This window comes from Chrysemys picta, chromosome 1 (genome assembly GCF_011386835.1).
Source record: "Chrysemys picta bellii isolate R12L10 chromosome 1, ASM1138683v2, whole genome shotgun sequence".
Classification (NCBI taxonomy): Eukaryota; Metazoa; Chordata; order Testudines; family Emydidae; genus Chrysemys; species Chrysemys picta.
Genome location: NC_088791.1, coordinates 70,194,654 through 70,212,504, shown reverse-complemented (window position 1 = coordinate 70,212,504; position 17,851 = coordinate 70,194,654). Strand labels below are relative to the sequence as shown.

General features: G+C 46.2%; 1 protein-coding gene across 1 annotated transcript in view; it reads right to left on the bottom strand.

Moving 5' to 3' along the window:
• Window positions 1-17,851, bottom strand: part of LOC101949039 (glioma pathogenesis-related protein 1-like) — a 51,245-nt gene that overhangs the window by 14,244 nt on the left and 19,150 nt on the right. Inside the window, exon 4 of the mRNA XM_024102259.3 lies at window positions 4,571-4,656. Coding sequence (XP_023958027.2) covers window positions 4,571-4,656 — 86 coding nt within the window. The remainder of the gene's footprint in view (window positions 1-4,570; window positions 4,657-17,851) is intronic.

Sequence of the window (17,851 nt, the reverse complement as noted above, 5' to 3'; positions counted from 1 at the left end):
TGCGGTCCCACCAGTCCGTGCTTGTTTCCCGGGCCCAGAATCGCCGTTCCACACCATCAACATGACCCATTGCCACCATGATGTCCACGGCGCGGGGTCCCGTGCTTTGCGAGAGGTCTGTGCCCCTCTCAGACTTAATGTCCTCACGCTGCCATAGCCTCCTCGCCCGATTTCTCAGCATCTGCCTCTGAAAAAGGTGGATGATAAGGTGCGAGGTGTTGACAATGGCCATAACTGCAGCGATGATCGCAGCGGGCTCCATGCTCGCAGTGCTGTGGCGTCCGCGCTGTCAATCACCAGAAAAGTGCGCAAACTGATTGCCTGCCGGCGCTTTCACAGATGGAGGGCGGGAATGATGGTTGAATGACGACAGTTACCCAAAACCACCCTCGACACATTTTTTGCCCCAGCAGGCGAAGCGCTCCAGCACCATCCTTGAAAGGGCCAGCGTTGAAGAAAGACACCGGCAAGGAAGCTCAGCAATGTCATGGAGCCCCTCAGGGGCACTCCAGCCTTCGGCACCAGTCCCAGTCACCAGCGCAGAAGAAAAAGAGGTCAGAGAGAGGCAGATCCCCCTCAGTAAGACCCAAGGACCAGCCACCAGTGGCACCTCAGTTGGACCACAGCTCCGAGGCTCAGAAAGTGGCCATGTTGACTCCTGCCCAGGTGAAGCAGTTGAGTCCAGGCCCGTCTTGCTCACCGAACCCATCAGAGCACCTGCCACTCCCATCTACCCCAGAAGGTTTTGTGGCGGCGCAGGACCTGCTCAGACTCACAGCGCTGTTCTTGCCGCCGAGACAGGAGGGCGTGCCGGCACTGCAGACTCCGTGCTGGCACCGTACACTCCATCCCGGCACACTGGACAGTCTAAGGGAAAGTTGGCGATGATGGCACGTCGATCCCCATCATCTCGGCACCGCTCCATTCCAGCGCCTCCATCAAGGGAGTGCAGTCGGTTCCCCAGTTCTTGACGCTCTACATTGAGAGGAGCTGTGCCACCCTGGTCCTCCTATTCCAAATCAGAGTGGGACTCCTACCACTCCGACTATAGTAGAAGCAGAAGATCCACCTCTTGGCACCATAGGATGCCCAATGCAGTGGCCCCCTCATTGGCAAAATCTAGCTCAGTGGCTCTTTTGGACTCTGTGGGCCTTTCATCAAGCCCAGGATCGGAGCCATGGGTCCCGCTCAGGAGCTGCATCAGTGGCCTCTGCGACGTTCTCAACAGAGAAAGAATTTAATCAGAAAAATGTGATTGATATTTGGGAACCATTTAAGAACACTTTACTAGATGCCCCAGTGCCACAACTGAGGAAGAAGGCTGTGCTGGTTTGAAAAAACCCAACCCTGGCTTAGAGGGGAAGTGAAGGCAGCTGTAAACAATAAATATATAACAAACAGAAGAATAGGGAAGTTAATAATAATTAATATAAATCAGAAGTTAGGAATTGTAGAAAGTTAAGGGAACCCAAGAGATGTACAGAGAACACTCTGGACAGCACAGTTAAGGACAATAATATATTAGGAACAAAAATAATCCTGACAATAGTATTGGTAGAATTATCAATAATAATGAAGAAATAGCACAAGTGTTCAATGAATGTTTGTTCTCTATTTGGGGAAAAAAGAGAGTGTTATCACCATATAATGAGACTATCTTTCCATTCCTCTAGTGTCTTTGGAGGATGTTAAACAGAAGCTACTAAAGTCAGACATTTTTAAATCAGCAAGTCCAGATAACTTGCATCCAAGAGTTTTAAAAGAGCTGATAAAGGAGTGTGCTGGACCATTCATGTTTATTTTCAATAAGTCTTGGAACACTGGGGAAGTTCCAGAAGACTAGAAGAAAGCTAATGTTGTGCCAATTTTAAAAAAAGAGTAAACAAGATGACCTGGGTAATTATAGGCCTGTGAGCCTGACACTGATCCTGGCAAGATAATGGAGCAGCCGATATGGTACTTGATTAATAAAGAACTCAAATGTAATTAACACAAAAGAACATGGTTTATGGCAAATAGATCCTGTTAAACTAACTTTATTTTTTTATGAGATTACACAGTTGGTTGATAAAGATAATAATATACTTAAATAATAATAATGATTTGATGTAATATACTTAGACTTCCGTAAAGCATTTGACTTGGTACCACATGACAGTTTGATTAAAAACCCTAGAACTATATAAAATTAACATGATGCATATTAAATGGATTAAAAACTGGCTAAGTGATAGTAATTAACCATTGGATGGATTCTCCCTCATTGACAATTTTCAAATCAAGAAGCGGGGGTTTTCCTAAAAGATATGCTCTAGAAATTATGTTGGGGAAGTTCTCCGGCCTGTGCTATTAAGAAGGTAATATTAGATGATTACAATGGTTCCTTCTGGCCTTAGACTATGAATCTACATGTAACTTGAGCAAGACAATAAGCAATTGTCAAAGAGAACCCAGGTCGTTCCTAGTGCCCAGTCTTGATTTCAGTCTGTACCTCCCATTGGCCGGGAACGGTGAACCGTGGCCATTGTGAGCTGCGGGGTTCCGTACCTGCGGATGGTCAACATAAACAAAATGTCTTGCTGCCCACCAACGGATTACACTGATGGGCCACGTGCCGAAGGTTGCCGACCCCTGGACCAGAACTTGGGTGGTGATTGGAGCACTCACTGGAGGGGGGGGGGCGGAAAGAGACCTGGGTTCAAATCCCTGCTCCAGTGCAGGGACTCAAATCTAGGCTTCCCAAGAGGAGTGCCCTAACCACTGTGCTAAAGGTTACGCGGGGAGGAGTGGTGGCAGGACTACATAGAGCTTTGTAGGGGCTTGGGACAAAATCTGAAACTGAGGGTCACCCCCTTTCCAGGGTGAAAAACCCCTGAAGGGAGGTCTCATGGTGGGGTGGAGGGTTGAAAAGTGAGCCTGCCCCTGCATTCACCCTGCAGCAATGGCTCCTGTCCCACAGGGACAAGCCTGGTTCCCCACACCAGGCACTGAGACCTGGCACACAGGGTCACAAGCATCCCTGAAGTTTAGCACTGACTGGCACTGCAACTCTGTCCAACAGATTGCAACACCACACACTCAAAGGGCTTGGAGACTTTCTCGAACAGAGGACTGGGACAAACTGCTCCTTTTGCCCCCTGGACAGTTGGGGGGCACCACCCCCTCCACCAATGATTTTTGTACTTAAATTCCTTTTGAGTCTAGCCTAGAAAATCAAAACAAGCTGTTTCATTAATGTCAAAATAGTTTATTTTAACAATTTTCAAAATTGCTTTGTTTTGGCCAAAAGAACTACTGAAATCAACACAAATTCACAAAACGCTTTGGTTGACCCAAATCTGCATTTTCTTGGTAGAAAAAGAAAATGTAGCCAAAGAGTTTGCCAAGCTCAAGTCCTCACTTTATTTTGACACCTATGCAGCATCTGGAAACCTCTAGTTTGTGGCCTTTAGCATTGGCATTCTTTTACATATCTGTAAGAACTTTTTGAAACAAGATCTATTCTATGTAGGTTTCTGTACTGCACTCATCACCATAGAATCTGAGTGCCTTAAATAGACTGGATACCAGGGTTCCTGCTTCTGACGTACTTAAAGAAAAAATTTTGCTGTTAGTTTGTGGCTTTTGCTAGTTGCTCTTCAAATTTTTTGGCCTACCTAAGTATACTTGACTTGCAAGAATTTATGCTCCTTTCTTTCTCTGTAGGATTTGACTTCCAAGTTTAAAAATATATTTTTGCCTCTAACCACCTCTTTTACTTTGTTTAGTCATGGTTGCATTTAAAAAAAAAAGTTTGGCCCTCTTACTGTGCTGAGTGTTGTTTATTTATTTATTTGTTTTTTATTTGGGGTATACATTTAGTTTGAACCTCTATTATGGTGGTTTTTAAAAGATTTCCATGCAGCTTCTGGGCAATTCACACTAGTGACAGTTTCTTTTAATTTCTGTTTAACTAGCCTCCGTATTTTTATATCGTTTCCTGCTTTTGAAGTTAACTGCTACTGTGTTGGATTTCTTTGGTATTTTCCCATCTACAAGGATGTTAAATTTATATGAAACTGCCCTGTGAAGGATGGCCCACTCCTATAGATTAATTGTCTGCAGGCTGCACATCTGAAGGGATAGGTTACTCTTTTACATCTCTGGCATGAATTAGTCACAATGGTTTCCCAAAAGTGACTGGATACTAGCGAACAAGTAAATGTAAGCTGCCCAAAGAGTGCTTAGCTGGAACTTTATTTTCTTGGATCAGTGATTTTAAATTGCTTATTAGCCTTTAACAGAAGGTCAGTGATTGGTAGCATCTTGTCCCAATGGCAGTAATAACTGGCTATGACCAGACTGGTAGTTCTCAATCCTCATTGAGATGCTAATTCAGTAAGACATGAAGTACTTGATTAGGTGCTTTACTGAATAGGATTGGACTTGAGTATTCACTAAAGTGCTTTGTTGAATTGCGACCTGAGAGAGTGCTATGAGAGATGGCATAAAGAATATAAGGAACAGTTTATCAGCAGGTGGATATTGTTTGCCTCTTCCTAGTGCCTAATAAATTCACTTTTTTACTTACTACATAGATTGTCCACACAGGTGTCCTCTTTTGAGCACAGACTACACGATGATCCTGCTTTATAAGGTTTTCTTGGGTAATTGCCGCTACAAAGGCAGAAGAAAATTCTGTTAGATGAATTTCACTGTGTATAATTTTAATAAGATAATTAAGGTATTAAACACATTCAGGGCCATGCTTAGGGAAAATGGCACCCTGGGTGAACTTGCATTTTGGTGCCCCTGGGCCACATGGGCATGATGCCCCCCATTGTCCCTGGTCCCCCATGGGCTCCCCACCCTCCCTTCCCCCCAACCCCTGCACTGTGCCACCTTCACCCCTAATCCCTGCACCTCCCTCCTGTGCCCCAACCCCTCCACTGTGTCCCCTTCCCTCTTACCCCCTGCACCTTCCTCCTGAGCCTCTAACCCTTGCACTGTGCCCCCTACACCCCAACCCCTGCACTCCCCTCCTGTGCCCCTAACCCCTGCACTGTGCCCCCTTCACTCCTAACCCCTGCGCCTCCTTCCTGAGCCCCTACCCCCGCATCCCCTCCTGCACCCACGTAGGGAAACTGACCCACCTGGATGCACAAAACAGCTGGCATTGCTGCTCACTCCCCCACTGGACTGCTGCTCCTCTGCCCCATGCACCTCCAGAGCTGCCTAAGGAGAGGGCAGGAGAGCAGCAGCTGCTGATGCCTCAGCACAGCCCAGGTGGGGAAGTGTCCTGAATGCAGGGAGCCCTGGTGTTGTGTGTGTTGTGTTCAGGGGAGTGTGTGTGTGTCTGAGTATATGAGTGTGCTGTCTCTTTAAAAAAGCACTCAAGGTCAGGATCCTGAAGGCTTGTGTTCAGATACAAGCAGCTGCCAGCAGCTCCGGACCCAGAGAGGCAGCAGCAGAGACACAGATTCCCCCTGTCCTGTCATCCCAGGTCAATGGAAATTGGGTGCACAGGTTGGGGGGACGACACCCTGACATCAGCCCCTGCCACTCCACAGCAGACAGGCAGACACTCCCAGTCCAGGGTGGCCAGGGAGGCAGGGACATTATTAATCCTTGAATATTTACTTTCCTAAACATCCTCGGAAACTTGTAAATCTGTTTTAATCCTTTTGTTATCTGACTGAGAAAATATTAATTTGGTTATAACAGAAAATCCTCAGTTCATTTGCAAACTGTTAGTCAAATCAGTTACTCCAAAACCAAACCTGTATAATGTGCTGTGCTCCAATGGACTTCTCTGACTTGGCTCCACCTCACTGGGCTTTAGAAACAGCCATGAGCAGAGTCAGGGTAAAGCATAAGCAGAATAGGCACATAACATCAGATTTTAAACTGAATAATTTTCTTGGTAAAATCCTTGGAAACTGAATGCTTCCTTTTGACTTCTCTTTGGAACTGTAGTCACTTTTACCTATTTTCCCCCAAACTCCTAGTTTGGAGAAGATGTGTGTTCTCCAAACCTAAAACTTTCTATTACCAACCTGGTTCTCTTATGCTTACAGCGTTGATCATCTTTTTGGTATACTCTTCACTTCAGAGTTCACCAGAGTCTAGCAGACTTAAATCTTTCTTCTCTCCTCCATCTTCTCAACTACCAATTGGGATTCCTTGGATGCACTTACCAGTACAGAAGTGTGAAATACATAGCTTTTGAGAGAAAGTGCAACAGAGGTCCTGGGCTAAGCAATTTACCTACCCAGTTTAAAACATAGCTTTTAAGTTCTGTCATTCATTTCCCTATTTATTTGATGTCCGTGTTAATAGAGGACAGGTTTAGTCTCGGCAGTTTTTCCAAAGTTATCTACCATGCTTGCAAAAGCTGACGCCTATTGATGAAACTGTTAAGTCCTCACAAACTCAGCTGCCAATATGCTTGGTGACTACAATATCCTTGTGTAGATAAGGAACTATTTTAATTTGATTTTGTACATGAGATGTTATAGGATAAGTGTTAAGCAAAAACATATGATGGGGTGTGTTGTGGGATGAAAACCAAAAAGGACAGAAGCTGCTGGGTACCTAGAGGCTTGCACTCCTGGATGGAAGCTCCAGTCAGATTGCCTTTTTAGAATTTTGCGGGGGTTGAATTTGAAGGATTGTTTGGCTCTTGATGGGAGAGAATATGATCAGAAACAGGACTGGGGACCTAGACTGTGATCAAGAACAGAATCACTGTTAGTCTCTTATAAATCAGGCTTTTCCTTGTGGAATAAATAGTAGGGGGTTACTAAAAGCTATTATATACTATTACTTTTAGTAATCTAGTTAAACAAAAGTTTAGTAATCAGTGGGTGAGGTTTTAAAGAGAGCTGCAGGGCCCTTGAGACAGAGTTAGGAAAAGCAACCAGGATTGCCTAATATTTATAAGCAAGTGTCCTGAGAGGAAGCTCAGAGGGGTAAAAGGGCTGTACTAGTGACCCAGAGGCACAAACATAGAACAAACTGTGTGCCCAGAAAAGGGGCAGGTGGTGACACCCTACAAAAGGGATACGCAAATGTAGTGGTACCAACAGCCTAATTGACAACTATTGAGAAACTTTAAGACCATACCTTTTCTGCATGATCATTTTATACATTTTCCATGAATGTGTAAATTCTTCTTTGAGCAATGCTCCTGTGAGTGCTCCACTTCAGGTGTGCATGCACCCTGCACCTTTGATCAGAGTTTTTTGGTAGCGGTGCCCATTCAGCCCATGCATGCACCTTACACATCTCCATGCCCCATACTGAGGCTGTATAGGGCTGTGCAAGCGAACTGCCCTCACTTCCTTTGCCCAGAGATGAAGTTTAGTGTGTGCTTGTTTTTTTTTTATTTAGAGTTAGAATATACTATATAGTGTTAGTTTATAGGATTCTTACAACTTGTATAGTTATTGGAACTGTTGTTCCTGTTTTCTTAGAAAAATAAAAACTATTTAACGCCTTATCAATATGTCAAATGGGATGCCGGGCTCCCTGAATTTTAAAATGTGCCTATTCTGTCAAGAAGTGATTCGCATCAGCAACTGGCATTTTCAGTGTATTTGTTGCTTGAGAGACTCTCATATCCCCAGCAAGTGCAAGATTTAGACTTCTTTTAAGGGAAGGTGCCATAAAAACAGGAAAATGAAGTGTAGACTACTAATGATGGAGCAAGCCTTAAGTCCAGCTTCAGACCCAGGTACAAAGAATCCCCCCTACCCCCAAACCAGGACCCATTAGTTCTGTTAGTGCCCAGTCTACGTCGATAGGAGTCACTGAGAGCTTCCAAGGTGAAGGCAGCATCAAAACACTGGGTTCCAGCATGCTTTGAGTACTGACTGACACCTACTGAATTTGTTTCTGAGGGTTTCCCATTCAAACACTAAGGAGGGGGATAAGAAGAACAGAATAGAATTCCTCCTCAAAGAAGGTTTGGTCACTGGAGACCTCAGGCCCAGAGAGGAGTGCTATGAGGCTCTGAGTACTTTGGCTAACGTGATGCACTTTAAGACTTCATCTAAGACCCATATCTTGGCAGTAAAGAGCATGATACTGAAGACTACTACTACTACAGCTACCATCAGTACCCATGATGGTAAATAGAGTAGCCTCATTAGAATCCGCGGTACCATCAGCAGCACCTCAGATAGCATCATCTAACCCTACCCTCCCGCCCGGGGCCATTGCGGGGAGGGGTCAAGCTCTGAGTCCCCTCCCCGTGCTGGGGCCATGGGGGGAGGGGCTTAGAGCAGCAAGTGGAGACATAGCCTCTGCTGTAAGAGGTGGAGCACAGGGCTAGCCTCCGCAAGGGGAGGCTTCACCTGCTACCCATGGACCTCATGGTACCTAATGAGCCTGAGACTCTCCACGTTGCAACTTCCAGACACCTCTTGGTACTTGATCACTAGCCGCACATGTTCAATTGAGACTCACTACTTCTCAACATCTACCGTTCAAGAAGAGGTATTGTCACCTCCTTTACAATATGTGGGAGGGCATTCTGACTCAGAGCTTTCTGTTCAAAGCTCTCCAGCTTATTCGAAGAGATGTTGTTCTCCTCTGCAGATACAAGACCTGTGCCTATCAATACTTGTGTCAATGAATGATGGCTACCTCCCCCTTGCCTTATGGTCCTTCTCATTGGCCTTATTAGAACCCATGGGCAGTGTACCTCCGGCAGTTTCACCAGGCCCCACTATTCTCATAAGGAACATAGAAAACCTAGTTCTCTGGTACTTTCCATCCCTTCTCCCCACTCTGAATCGATAGAGGAGACATTTTGAGGAGCAAGATGCTGCTGCCGCCACTGGCACCATCATTAGCTGATGACTTTTGGCAGTTCTAGGACCCGATGAAATGGGTTGCGGACACACTTCAGATTCTCCTGGGACAAATTCCCATCATAAGCTCCTGGACACACTGCATGCTTCTACTTCAGCATAGATAGCAACTACCAATTAATGAAGCTCTTCTTGAGCCAGCCAAGACCATCCAGCAAACAGGAACACGGAGATCCGTTTTAGTGCCATAATAAATGAGGGTCAGCTCTTGGCCAAGATATCTTTGCAGGCTTCACTTTGTAGGTCTGGCTTGACATGACTAAACATGGGGGAGGCCACATTTCTTGGAAGACAGGATTAGAGAGGTGACTAGGTCAATAGGTTGAAAATGGAATGTTTGTGCTAATAAGTAAATGGGTCAGTCAGCTAGAAGACACTGTCTGAGTCAGCTAAGATCAGAAAGAACACTCAGGGAACCATTTACTATGAACAACAATACTAACTTATTCTGTCCAATTTAGACATAGGGTGAAAAGTATATAGAACACGAACAATGCATAGACAGAGCATGCTGCACAGGGACTTGGGCCTGCAAAGCCAAACCAAGCCAATGTGTGATGCAATGTGTATAAAGGGAGAGTATTTCTGTGTAACTTTGAAATTGTAATATAACCTGCATCCACCCTGCCCCATGACTCATTTGAATCTGATCAGCTCAGTATAGCATTGCTGTACGCTAAATAAAGATACATGACTGATGAAGTCTAGAGTCAAACTGAGTTCTTGGGAAGTTGAGTAGAAAGGGGTCTCTGAGGGAATCCCTACATACTTGATGCATCCAGGTCTATTTCAACCACAATAGTGATGAGATGAGCTTTCAGAGTGATAGCCGTGTTAGTCTGTATCAGCAAAAACAACGAGGAGTCCTTGTGGCACCTTAGAGACTAACAAATTTATTTGGGCATAAGCTTTCGTGGGCTAAAACCCACATCATCAGATGAATGAAATGACAAATACAGTAAGCAGTGTATATACACAGCACATGAAAAGATGGGAGTTGCCAGTTGACAAGAAAGTGAGTATCAGTAGAGGGAAAATTACTTTTTGTAGTGACCCATCCACTCCTCGTCTTTATTCAGGCCTAATTTGATGGTGTCCAGTTTGCAAGTTAATTACAGTTCTGCAGTTTCTTGTTGGAGTCTGGTTTTGAAGTTTTTTTTGTTGAAGAATTGCCACTCAAGTCTGTTATTGAGTGTCCAGGAAGACTGAAGTGTTCTCCTACTGGTTTTTGACTGTTACAATTCTTGATGTCTGATTTGTGTCCATTTATTCTTTTGCGTAGAGACTGTCCGGTTTGGCCAGAGTACATGGCAGAGGGGCATTGCTGGCACATGATGGCATATATCACATTGGTAGATGTGCAGGTGAACGAGTCCCTGATGGTGTGGCTGATGTGGTTAGGTCCTACATTGGTGTCCCTTGAATAGATATGCGGACAGAGTTGGCAACGGAGTTTGTTGCAGGGATTGGTTCCTGTGTTAGTGTTTTTGTTGGGTGGTGTGTAGTTGCTGGTGAGTATTTGCTTCAGGTTGGGGGGCTGTCTGTAAGCGAGAACTGGCCTGTCTCCCAAGGTCTGTGCGAGCGAGGGATTGTCCTTCAGGATAGGTTGTAGATCCTTGATGATGCGCTGGAGAGGTTTTAGTTGGGGGCTGTAGATGACGGCTAGTGGTGTTCTCTTACTTTCTTTGTTGGGCCTGCCCTGAGCTTTGTTGCTTCAGCTGGTTTTTTCCCCTGGAAGATACAGTTAATTGTTAAGCACTTACCATTTAATGGCCACCAGCTCTTTGTGGACTCAGACAACTCACTTCATGCCCTAAAGTACTCTACAGCTACACTTAGATCCCTGGGGATATGCACACCTGGAAAGAAAAGGAAATTCAGCAGGTCTCAATCAGCACAAAGATCCCATCCTGCTCAATTTTCCACCATCCTCTCTGCTTCGGAGTTCCTTCTGTGGGACTTTTTCTGTTCCTTCTCTACTGCAGACTTGGGGAGGCCAGAATCACATATAAGAAAACATTTGATCCCTCAATAAGGGGTAAAGCAATTTTTTTTCTAAGAAAAACAGGAACAACAATTCCAACAATTATAAAAACACTAATACTATAAACTAACTAAAGAACTAACACTATATACTATATTCTAACTCTAAAGAGAAAACAGGCACACACTAAACTGCATCTCTGGCCGAAGGCAGTTGAGAAGAAGCTGTGGGTGGTTCACTCGCACAGCCCTATATAGCCCCAGTATGGGGCATGAAGATGTGTAGGGCACATGTATGGGCTCAATGGTCACCAAAGAGCTTCAGTCAAAAGGCACAGGGTGCAACCTGAAGTGGAGCACCCACACACATCTCTGAGAACTGCAGTTACTGCACAAGGTGAGCAACCTTTCTTTTCCTCTTTTTCCTCAGCCTTGGATGACCTTTAGAATAAAACAAATGTCTAAATAAAATCTAGCTTACTATATTTAGACTTGTCTTGCTCTTCATTTAATTCTCCTTCCCTCTCTCTCAGCTGCTTCCTCATTTCCAAACTATTTACTTTGTTTTTCTTCTCCTTTTTAGTGTTTTCTTCTTTCCCTTTTACTGGATTACTTCTTCCTTCTTCAATTACTCATCCCCATTTTTCCCCTCTACTCTCATTTCTGCAAGTATTCCCCCACTCATGCTTCTTTCCCTTTTGTCCTTAATATCCTTCCATTCTCCTGTTGCAGATTAGAAACTGGCTGAAGGATTGTAAGTAAAAAAGGCATGAAGTTGGGGAGGGGGTATAGAGTGGGGGACTGCAGGGATCAGTGTAGGTCATCTTATTTAGTATCTTCATTAGTGATCTGGTAAAGAAGGCTGCCTGCATATAAATGAAATTTGCTGAGAATACTTGTGTTTTGGAAAGTAATCCAAAACCCATAGATACGCAATGAAGAGAGAATCCTGCAAATAAGTAATGCTGTGGGAGTGGCAATAGTGGACAACAAATTAGACCTGAGTTTGCAATGTGATAATGTAGCAGAAAACTCCACAAGGTCAATGCAATATTTGGCTGCATACATAGAAGCTAAGTAGTAGAGATAATAGACCATTTTATATGGTACTGGTGCAACAGTATCCGAATATTCCATTCATTTCTGAGCGCCACATTACCAGTGAGATGGTTGGCAAACAGGGAGAGCAACAACGGTTATTAGAAGAATAGATTGACAAATTATATAGCTTAAAACAACTAATGGATGTGGACACCAAAACAGTCTACAAATGCTTGAAGTGTGCAGACATTAAAGCAAGGCAGAGGAATTATTTAGGGAGGTGCAAGGGGCTATAACTATGCAGGGGAGAAAGGGAAAACTTAAGGTGAATATCAGGAAAAACCTTTCCTGGTAATGAGATCTATTAAGATGTTCAAAGAGAACTCGGGACACTTTAAAGTGAACAGGACAAAATACTACAAACTGTACTGAACACTCCAGCATTGACCAGGAGATGACCTGCATCGTAATTCTCAATTTCTAATGTCAATGATTTACTTGCTTCTTGTTTCTGCATTCCTTGACCTACTACTGGGGTTCTTTCTGATATCCTGGTCTTTATTGCCACCGAATACTGTCCAAAGTAGACTTCCAAATTACAGGGACTTTTTGGCCATCCTCTTTATTTTGTTCAATATAACAAATATAGAAGGATGATGTAAAAACAATAAAAGACAGTGCAACATATGCACGGGAACATATGAGTTTGGAAAAATAGTAGACAGGGATCTGTTGTGTGAGTGTGAATTTTGTAACAGGGTGTCATCTAGTGGTGGAAGAAGAAATGGGATTCTACAGCATTTTACAGTACACATTAGATCTTTAAAATAAAAAACTAGGAAATTAGCCTGGAATTATTCCATTAATAGGAAGGTGTGTGGATGTGTTTCACTGGTACCCCCCAACAAATCATTTTGCAATCAAATTTGAGTTTAAGTTACCCTTATTCTAGAAGGATGTTGCTTTCAGAGGCTTTTTATTTGTGACAAGCTTTCATAATACATTTGATTTTTACCATCTGAGTTTTCCTCTCCATTTCACTACTTCATTTATAGGGGTATCTGCTTTGTATGAAATTACTTCCACTTTGCCTTCCAGAATGATATTCAGGCATTAATCTTACAGGCAGATGAATTTATCAGATCCAGCATACTTCAATTACACAGCCTTCGTATGAATCTTTCATCAAGAGTTAGGATGATATCCTAATTTTCAACTCACAGCCTGCACTGATCTGAGAGAAGTCAGTGCTGTTGGTTTGGTCTTTTTTTATTAAGCACTTTGGTCCCAATTAAGCAAGACACTTAAGCACATTCTAATTTTAAGTCCGATTGACTTCAGTAGGATTATTTGCTTCAAGTTAAGCAAGTTCTTAAATGTTTTAGTGAATCAAAGCCTTATCTCATGAATTTAAATCAGTTGTAAAGAGCATGCAGATCTCTTTGCTGAAAGTTATTTTGGGAGTGTATTGAGTTTCCTGCCTACAGAAAATTCTCAATTATATCTACCTCAAGTGCAGCCAAGCTCTACTGCTAGATATTCATTTTAAAGAAATTTTGTACACTTCTGCAGGGTTTGGTTTATAAATCATTAGCTTTTTCTATTTGGAGAAAAAGGTAGCATTTTGATGCAGTTGTCTTTAATAGAGGAAGAAGAACAGTGAACATAAAGAATGTTTTCAAAAATGTTTGTTTTCCACAAAGTTCTACCAGTTGTTAAAATATGCTGAGAAGTTTATATTCATGTATGCAGGACCGGCCTTTGGCTGTCTGGGCCCCTGCCCAGGGCAGCCCACCAAAGAGGGCCAGGGCCGGATTAACCTTTTGTGGGCCCAGCATCAAACATATTTGTGGGCCCCCGTGGGGGCAATGGACCATGGTGTGGGGACTTCAGTCCCCAGAGTGAGGCACCAGCCGGGGCAATGGGGCGTGGCAGGGGCAGTCCCGCTCTGCCCAGCCCAGTGCGAGGGCACTATTTACAAACCGGCAGTATCCAGATGCACAGCGCCTTGCCTGGCCCTGTGCTGCCAGCATGCCCCTTCCCCTTGGGGCCGGGCCCATGCCGTGCCACACAGCTCCCCTTCCCCCCGCCCAATAGACCACAGGCGCCGACTCCGTGCATGCTCCGGGGCTGGAACACCCACAAAAAAAAAAAAAATAGTGTGTGCTGAGCACCCACCGGCAGCCCCGCCAATCAGCTCCTCCCCCTTGCCCACAGCGCCTCCCGTGCACCACTGATAAGCTGTTCAGCAGTGGGCAGAAGGTGCTGGGGGGAGGGAGAGGAGCAGGGGCAGAAAGAGGCAGAGTGAAGGCAGGGGGGCACTCTGGAAAGGGTGTGGGATGGGTGTGGAGCAGGGGCAGGAAGAGGTGGGGTGGGTATGGGGGCCTTGGGGGAAAAAGGGTGGAGTGGGTGGCGGGGCCTGAGGCAGAACAGGGATCAAGCACACCCAGGGAAATCAGAAAGTCAGCACCTCTGCAACAGCCGCCCACACCCAACCCCTATGGTCAGAGGCCTCCCCTCCCCGCTGGACCCACTATGCCCTGCGCCTCCCTCAGACTCCCCCCCACAAATGTACAGCACCCTACACAACACCACCCCTGCCCAGCACCTCCCAACCCACAGCTCCACCACAACTGCCCAGCACCCCACACGGAACCCCACTCCCTAGTGCCCCAACACACACAGCTCTTCCCTGCCCCCTCACAACCCAGCACCCCCCCCCCCCAGGCCACACAGAGACCCACTCCCCCATGCCTTGCCTCCCAGCCACACTCACCCATCCTGCTGGGAGGTGACTATATCTGCCAGGCTGAGCCAGCAGCACAACCAGGGGTGGTCATTGCTCCGGCCCCTCGGGAGTAGCGCGATTGGGCTCCACTTGCCTGGAGGGGCCCAGCCACGCCTCCACACTGTCTCCCCCCAACTGGCCAAGACTGGCCAGGCTTCTGCACCAGTCCCAGGCAGCTCAGCTCTGGAGAGGCAGGCGGGGCCCCACAGGGGGTGGGAAGCAGACACTGTCTGGAACCAGAGGTGCACGGGGGTCCGGCCAGGGGGCAGAGAGGAACCCTCGGATGGGGGCAGAGAGGAGCAAGTGGTGGTGCGGGGGAGCCAGTGGGCTGGCGGGGTCATAGGGAACAATACAAGCAGAGCAGGCTGGGCTTTTTGCTCTTCTGAGCATGGGTCCGGCTCCATGGCACCACTGACACCATTGTAAACCCAGAACTGAAGAGGGCGCAGTGCGCAGGGTTTGGATTCCCACCCAACCTGCCAGAGCCAGCTGAGCAGACAAGCAGCAGCGCTGGAGAGGGGGCTGGGAGGAAGACCCGAGCTGCAGGGGGCAGTTGGACAACCAGCCCTCTGAGCCAGATGACTCCTCCGGAGCAGGGATGCCCCTCCTTCCCCCTGCTCCACCTGTGCAGCTGCTGCTGTCCCTGCCCCAAATTTCCTGGTGCCCTACGCAGCTGCGTACTTTGCATATGGGGAAGGATGGCCCTGCTCTGAAGGAGGCCACTCCGCCTCGCTACACCATCTAGTAACTGATAGCCAATGGACACGTTTAGCAGGGTAAGTGTCAGCAAAGAGTCTAGGGCCCTGGCCCATTGCGGCAGAGCAGGGCAATTAGTCTTTGTCATGAACATACAGCTAAGGGTAGCATAAAATCCCTCCTTTACCTTAAAAGGTTTAGAAGCTCAAATAACCTGGTTGGCACTTGACAAAAAGGACCAATAAGGGGAGAAGATACTTTCAAATCTGTGGGGCAAGGTTTTTGTTTTATGCTTTCTTTGTTGTTCTCTCTGGGACAGAGAGGGACCAGGACAGGAAAAATACATCTCCTAAAGCCATATCTGAAATAAGCATCTAAGATTACAAATGGTAAGTAATAGCAAGGAAATGCGTTAGGTTATCTTTTGTTTTAGCTTGTGAATTTTCCCTATGCTAAGAGAGAGGTTTATTCCTGTTTTTTGTAACTTTTTAAAGTTTTGCCTACAGGGGAATCCTCTGTGTTTTAACTCTTACTACCCTGTAAAATTATCTTCCATCCTGATTTTACAGAGTGCTTCTTTTACTTCTTCTTTATAATAAAGTTCTGTGCTCACATTGTTTACCTATTTGGTTGGTATATTATTCTCCAGCCTCCCCAGGAAAGGGATTGAAGGGACTTGGGGGGATATTTTGGAGAAACGGGAACTCCAAGTGGTCCCTTTCCTGAATCTTTGTCTAACTCATTTGGTGGTGGCAGCATACCGTCCAAGGACAAGGAAGAATTTGTGCCTTGGGGAAGTTTTTAACCTAAGCTGCTAGAAATAAGCTTAGGGGGTCTTTCATGCGGGTCCCCACATCTGTACCCTAGAGTTCAGAGTGGGGAGGGAACACTGACAGTCTTCAACCCAGCTCCTGGGATGGAGCAGACAGCAAACAGTCAGGCTCAAGCCCTCTGGATATGACCGTGCAGTAGCCATCTCTGGCCCAGCTCCATGGCTGGGGCAGATATCAAGCAAATGCAGGGCATCCAGCCTAAGGTGGGTAGGCTGCCACCTTAGGGGTGGCGTTGGCAGCAGGAGGTAGGGGTCCACCCTACTCCACCAGATCCCAGCCCAGGACCTTAACAGTGGTGCAGAATCCCACCACTGAGTCAGCAGGGATCCTACCGAAACATACAAACTGTGGTTTCAGCAACACAACATGATTAATGTCTGGCTTCCCTGGGCTACTTCCTACCCCTGTCTGTAGGGCTCTGTTGCTCATGGGTTCTCAGACTCCTCGGGGTGCCTGGCAGCCGGCAGTCCCAGCAGCTCCTTGGGGTACTTAGCAGATGGCAGTTCCTTCCCTCAGGGTCCTCCTCCAGGGGCGGGGTCGGTACAGCTCAGTCTCTGGTGCAGGGGCCAGCAGCAAGGCAGAGGTGGCAAGCTCCTGCTTTGGCTCAACTGAGCTGGAAACCCCTCCTCTTATACTTTCTGTTCCACACCTTCACTTCTGGCATGAGGGACAGGCCCGGCCTGGCTCTGCCCACCAGAGAGCGGAGAATGGTTCCTCCTTGTCAGTCTCAGAGGGAGGCCACTCCGTCTTGCTACAGGCACTGAAACACCCATCTACCTTTGAACCAATTATCTGGTTCATGCATTTAGAAATTAATCCACAGAGAGTAATGTAAGGCCTTTCCTAGTGCAGAAGTTCCCTCCTCTGTTAGAAGGTGTAAGATTTACTAACAAAGCTCACAAAATTAAAACTACTGAGAGGTGGTATTATATGTGGCCTTTAACCCTTAACACCCCTTTGTGGCAAGATGGGAAGCTACACCAGCTGACACCATCCCCCTTATGCCATCACACTCAAGTGTTCGTCTTCCAGCCCTCTGCATAAGTTCTTAATAGTCTCTGTCCCCTTCAAGATAATGGGGAGTTGGAAGTTCCATGGTTCTAGTGGTGGCTAAACAGCCCTAGGTCTTCTGGGTTTAGAGCGTTCTTCTTCAAAGTCCTTCTTCAAAGTCCACTTCATTGGGTTCCAGCTCAGGCTCTCTGTTTGGAACAGCCACAACCAATCCTTCTCTGTCCCTGGCCACTCCTTCAGCTACGTCTCCTCCTCTGTAGGCTTCCCAAGCCTCTCGCTCTTCTTCTCCCTCTTTGGAGTGTTGCTTCTCAGGCAGTTTCTCACCAGTCTGTTGGAGGGATCCTCTTTCCGGAAACTGCCTTTCTCCTCAGGAGTTCCTCCTTTGAGGTCCTTAACCTTTTATCATGCCTAGGTGCTTCCCTGTCTAATTAACTACCTCCAGTCACTTAACTACTCCCAGGTGAACCTGAGCTACCCCATTCTCCCTGGTGGAACCTGTCATAGATAGGCTGGTCCTTTGACCAGTTTAGAGGGCCAACCAACCTCAGCCAGGCATCATTAATCAGAGTTCATGGGTCTTTAGATGCCTGAATTAACTGAGTAATGAATCATTTCCCTGATTCCACACACTAAACTACTGATGT